Raw genomic sequence first — 6,000 nt, forward strand, 5'->3', positions numbered from 1 at the left:
TTTTTCAAATGCATCTCCAGATGAAAGTTTCCATTCTAAAGTACATGGTGGACTGCCTCTGTCTGAACTTTTCCTAATTTAATTTTACCATCAGACCTAAGCTGGTATTTTCTAGTACTGTGTGGTACAAGAAGAAAAGGAAATTTTCTCTGTCCTTTTGACACCAAACATTGTCAGATGAATTTAAAAAAAATTCCAGGCAGAACCTTCTGTAGTAACATACAAACTTGAAAGTATATAATGCTTTTTCCTCCAGAACTGAACATTGCATACAGTTTTTAGCATGGAGAACAAAATTGTAAAAGAAAAAATGAACATTTCCAAATAAACAAATAAGAAGTATCTGCAGCTTCCACTGACTGCAACTGCATATTTGTGCTCAGCTGCCTGTAATTACATGCTATCTGGTCTAGAGGATGATGATATGAATTTTACATTCATACCATCTGCCCTTCTAACTACTTTGGTCAGACATCAACAGGGGCTGAAATTACTCGTTACTTCTGTATTAACTTTAGCTTTGCCTCAGGATGTATTTACTAATAAACTAAATGACCCTTCTGCCAGAATGCAGTTTGTCACAAGATACTATGACAGATTTATTTATTTCAATTTCTGCGTTATACATGGATTGATTGTGCAGAAGAAGAAATTCCAACTGTCTAATATGAGAGGACTCTCTAAACACTCATTTTCATCCAAAATATAAACCCAAAGCATAGAAAAAAATCAAAATCCTTCGCACTCAATGGGAAATGGAGGAAAATTGCAAACGTACTGTGTACTCAGGATGCAATTTGGGGGATAGAGAAATACAAGATATGACTATTCATAACTGGGAGATGAGTCATATTTACATATTAAAATAGATTGTGCATAGGCAATTACATGATGCATAGTTAAAATCGTCCATACCTGAGATTTTCAGAAATGCAGTTTTAGACTTAATAGGGCACTCATATCACATTTAATAGGCATAGCAAAACAAAATCATTGTGGTTTGTGGAAAATATTTGTCCTACAATTACAAGAAAGAACATGTGGCTTTTTAAATGACAGACTGTATACAGTCACTCATGCTTTATCTGTTTTAATTTGGAGTAAACAAGACTTAAAAATTTAATTCCTTATGCCATTTTAGGCTTACATTGACTAAATACAAGGAAATGTATAGAATATATCTGGCATTTTTTCACAACTCCAGACAGTGTACAAGAAGTTAACATGAGGTAAAGTTTGCTGGCTTACAGAGCAATGAGTACAGCATTTGCTGGTGTCTTTGTGCCTGCAGGTGATAGATAACTCAGTATAGTGTGATGTTCTAAACCAGAATGAATAAATATTTTAATTTTTCACTGCAGGAATGCATCTCCCAGGAAGAGGTTTTCAATATATAAATGAACAATTTATAAACATAAATATCACAATCCAGTTTTAAAAACATACTAAGAAATCATTAATTTGTTTAAGTACAAAACCTTATCATTAGCTCTGGGCTTCTTGACATTTATTTAAAATAGCAATACATAATTTAATACCTACCAGCATAGCACATGATAAAACTGATATAATTTTTCCAGACGTTTATTTAAATATCCACTAAATATTTAACACCTACATCTTAAAACAATCTTACCTAAATCTTGAGTTGCTCTATAACTCTGACAAATACTCTTTGTAGTATTTTTAACACTGTGTAGGGGACTAATTGATAGCACTTACGAAAAACAGATGACTTACTCATATACACCTGTTTTTTTATTTGCTCTGCTTTTTTGGAGGAACATTTTGTGGTATATTTGTAGAAGTGTAGCATTGAAAAGTGCTGCAAATATGCAAGAAAATGTCAGGTGGGAGGAAAATAATTCCTGCTTCAGAGCATGAGAAAAGGTTTGGATTTTTTCTTTTAGTTTGACCAATGAGAGTGTCAGCCATGCAAACTACTGAAGAGTATTTGAGAGAAACAAACATATCTAACAGGAAATTGACAAATTGATTTAAAAAATCATTGGAACCAATGGAGAGTAATAAAATAAGCACATTCTTTATCTTCTTGTAAAAATGCACAACAGCAGTACTGCTTAATGTTATTGATTGATACTGTCAATTATTTCTCATCTTCCCCTGTGCAGAGAATTTATCAGCCACCTCCGGCTCTACAGAGCCTTTTATGGTGGCTTGGCTGATCAGCTGTGTGGTAATGAGTTGGCAGCTGCTGATGGACTCCCCTGTTGGAATGGAGAAGATGTTGTAAGAAGGTACTTTTCTGGTTCACTTTTGTCTTTTCTTTTGTCTTTTGTATTTCTCTGAGGTAGCTTCCAACTTGAGTCAAGTACACTGTTTCCCTAGGTGTGTGTCAAGTTTAATTCAAAAAACAAATCATCATGGGTTTCCTTCTCTCAGGCCTCACCTGTAAACAGTAAAAAAACCTGGCAGCATCTCTGTTTTGAGGAAAAAAAAAAAAGAAAAAAAAGAATTCTATTGTTCTTCAGACATTTTTCCTTCAAATTTATGGCACCTAGATATATGTTGGAAAGAAGCTGGATTGACATTTACAAAATACAGTTGGAGAAAAAGAATATGGATCTTTGTTTGAACTAGATCTTTATAAAATGCTCCTTTTAACACAGGGTGTGCGATAGCAGACTCAAGCTATTATTGGCTTAAAACTTTCTCTGGCTCTGAAGAATGAAGTAATCTCTTAATATCAATGGTTTCTCAGGAGAGAGCTAAAATTTAAACCATGGAGATAAAACATTTTAAAGGTGAAACACATGTATTGTTTTATGTATGCAGCGGCTTGGGAGACATCATTCAGCAGCAAAGGCAAAGAAGAGATAATAATAAACTGCTATGCTCCTGGATGTGTATGTCTGGAATCAATATATTTCACAGCTTACAAAACATGAGTATTTGTGGATGTCAGAAGGATTTTCAGAGAGCTGAACTCTCTGGTTTTGTTTTATTGCTCTCATGACCAAAATAAGTATTTCTCTGAGCAGGAAGTCCTTGTGATGGTAGAGACCAAAATGTGAAAAGGTTCATTGCAATTAATTTTTTATAAAGATCATGCTGTTAATACATCATTTATTACTGTGTAGTATCACAAGTGTGAGGTGAGTTATTAAAGTGGGAGATAGCTGGTAACAAGTAGAAGGAACAGTGATAGCCTTTGCCTTCAGGTATATCTAAAAAGGGTTAGGTAGGAGCTGTAATTTATTGATAAATAATACCTAAGGAAACTTAATGGATACCCTTTCAGCAAACAGCTACAAGCCTACTTTTCTTTATCTTCTTGGGTAGTCCAGTGCTTAGGCAACACCAAGGCCCAATAAGTGGTTGACTCCCTTGATAGTCTCATTGGGAACTTTTGTCCTAAGTTTTCAGTGATCTTCTCAAGATGACCTTTTCCTTCTTTAGATATCTATGTTTGAGATTTAATCTCAGCTTTACTTCCTGGATTTTGTTTTGTTGCCCTTCCCCACATGAGTTATACTGTTCCTACCAAATATTTCAGTAACAATTTGAAGTAAGTATCCTGTAATTCCCGATTTCATTACGTTTGGCTGCTTATACTATTACTATATTATATAATTTCAAACCTATATTATATATTACTGTTATATTGTAGTTCTTATTATACTATTACTGTTTATAGTATAATACTATACTGTTTGATTTTGATTGATTAGATCGATTGATTAAAGTCCTTGTACAGAAATGAAACATTCTACTGAACTCTAGACCATAGTGTTTTTTAAAAGTAGTTTAATTAGAGTACAAATATTTTATTAATGCAATTTTTTTATTTGTGGATCAACCTAATAATTGGTGACAAAAGCACTGCATCTTAAAAGTAAGACCACTTTGATATTAGTTTAGCTTGCAGATTTCCTTACTAAAATATTTTTTTTCATATGTATATTAATATATATAATTATATTTTTAGTCAGTAAATATTAGTGTTAACTTCCTAAAAGAGCTGACATGTAGATAATATTTAGAAGTACAGTACTAATTAAAACCAAAAGAGCGGGATACTCTGAGGTGCTCTAAACTATCAACTGGACCTGAGACCTGCAGATTAATTCCTACATCTCAATACCTGTACTTGTACACTAAATATATTGTGGTACATACTCTTCTGCTTCAGTAGATATATGAAGGTGCTCACATCTGTCCTCTTCCTCCCCCTCATTTTGCCTTGTTACTCTGTCAAAATGTCCTTTGTTCAATTTTGTTTCTATTTGTTCTTTTGTAACAGAAGGTGAAAAAATATTTCTTGCTCTTTGACGGAGATCAGGTTTCTTTTACTAATATTATTATAACAGAATTGTTAATCTAGGGAAAAATGGACACTCTTGTTTTTGTGCTTAGGCACATCTGTGTGTCTGCTATGAAAGTAAGGCACGTGTGACAGAAGCATGCGAGAGAGGAACACGTACATTTGGCATGCAGTGCCTGGAGATTTCTCTTTGTTATGGAAAGTCAAATTCAGCCTCAGAAACACAGTCAAAAAAATACTGCAAATTTAGAAACAAGGAGACTGTATTTGAACAAGACAGACTCCTGATCTACACCACAGATTGAGCTGGGAAATGCCATTTGAAATGGATCAATGAATCAATCAACTAGCAAAGAGATCTAATGGGAGATGAGTGGCATCAGAAGTCATTGCGTTGGGGATATTCTGAAGGGAAATTAAGATGCCAGGCTTTGGGAATGTGGACTGGAGGCAGTGAGACTAACCTCTGTGCAGACAAACCGGATCAGAAGGACTAGTAACGTGTGAAAACCAGGGTAAGCAATTAAAAATGCTTACATTAAAAAACTCAGCTTGAGCCCAATTTTAGTATTTTCAGGAAAACTGTGGCATATTCTCAAAAGTATTATGAGATCAGTCAAGAATCTAGGAAACTCAACTTGCAAAAAAAAAAAAAAAAAAGAAAAAAATTACATTTGTTTAACCTGAAAAAGAAAAACTGTTAGGAGAAAAAACAAAGTACACACAGGCTGTTCCTAGGGGGAAGAAAAGTATCTGTTACCTGCTTCCATAATGACTAGGACACATAGCAAACATTTAAAATATATTCTGATTAAATGTTAGGGAGAATTTTCTAGTGGCAAGGACAATAAGGGACAAAAAGAGGTAGTTTTGGGATCCAGTGTCTGCCTGAAGGAGCATATTTAAGAACAGGCAAGGCAAGGCACTGAGAAATCTTGCAGCAAAAGCCTTAGACATATGGAGATAAATTGGATAACCTCTTAAAATCTCTTCCAGCCCTCTGATTCTGAATCTAGGTTTATCTAAATCCTGTGTTGCTCAACTTCTGTTGCCATGATCCCAGGATACTGTGACATTTTAGAAGCAATAATGACCTGAGCAGGCATCATTGCTTTTCTCTGTAAATACTGGAGAACATCTGAACCTGTACGCTCACTCTCTTTCCTTCTTTTTTCTTCCCCACGCCACCACTAGTATAGTAATAAATAAAGATATTGGTGAATTCATCAGTATTCCTGGCACAGATGGGGGAAGGTCTGTGTTGTTCAGATTATTTAAAGATAAATAGATTTTATGTGTTTTGAGATTCTTTATAATTTCTGTCTGATTTTGCCTTTTATTTAAAAATTATATGCCATAGCTCGTGGTGACTGCAATTTTGGGACTGACATGGGAAAGCAATATCATAAACAACATAACGCTGCTGTGAGTGTATCAAGACCTGAAGAGATTGCTATGACTGTTTGCTGTATCTGTGTTTCAAGTTGCAAGTAGCAATAAGCCCTGGAGACAGAAGATAGATATGTTTTTTAAAAAAAATTTTGTGGTTCTTTTCTCCTTTTCTGTGCATTTTTCTGAAGGAAGTAGTTCAAGGCTTTAACAGCTCTAATATCATATCTTGGATAAATCTTACAGCCTTTGCCATCTCTAATACTACCTAAGAGATTATCAAGCCTGGATGAGAAAAGGTCAGAAGAAAAAAAAAAAAAAAAAAA

The 6,000-nt window shown here is 34.4% G+C and overlaps 1 protein-coding gene across 1 annotated transcript in view; it reads left to right on the forward strand.

The window, feature by feature from the left end:
* The window catches only part of GPC5 (glypican 5), a 744,086-nt gene that overhangs the window by 164,961 nt on the left and 573,125 nt on the right, over nt 1-6,000 (forward strand). Inside the window, exon 5 of the mRNA XM_026843677.1 lies at nt 2,133-2,258. Within this exon, the coding sequence (XP_026699478.1) occupies nt 2,133-2,258 (126 nt within the window). The remainder of the gene's footprint in view (nt 1-2,132; nt 2,259-6,000) is intronic.

This window comes from Athene cunicularia, assembly GCF_003259725.1.
Source record: "Athene cunicularia isolate RWA chromosome 1 unlocalized genomic scaffold, athCun1 chr1_part1, whole genome shotgun sequence".
NCBI classification, from domain to species: Eukaryota; Metazoa; Chordata; class Aves; order Strigiformes; family Strigidae; genus Athene; species Athene cunicularia.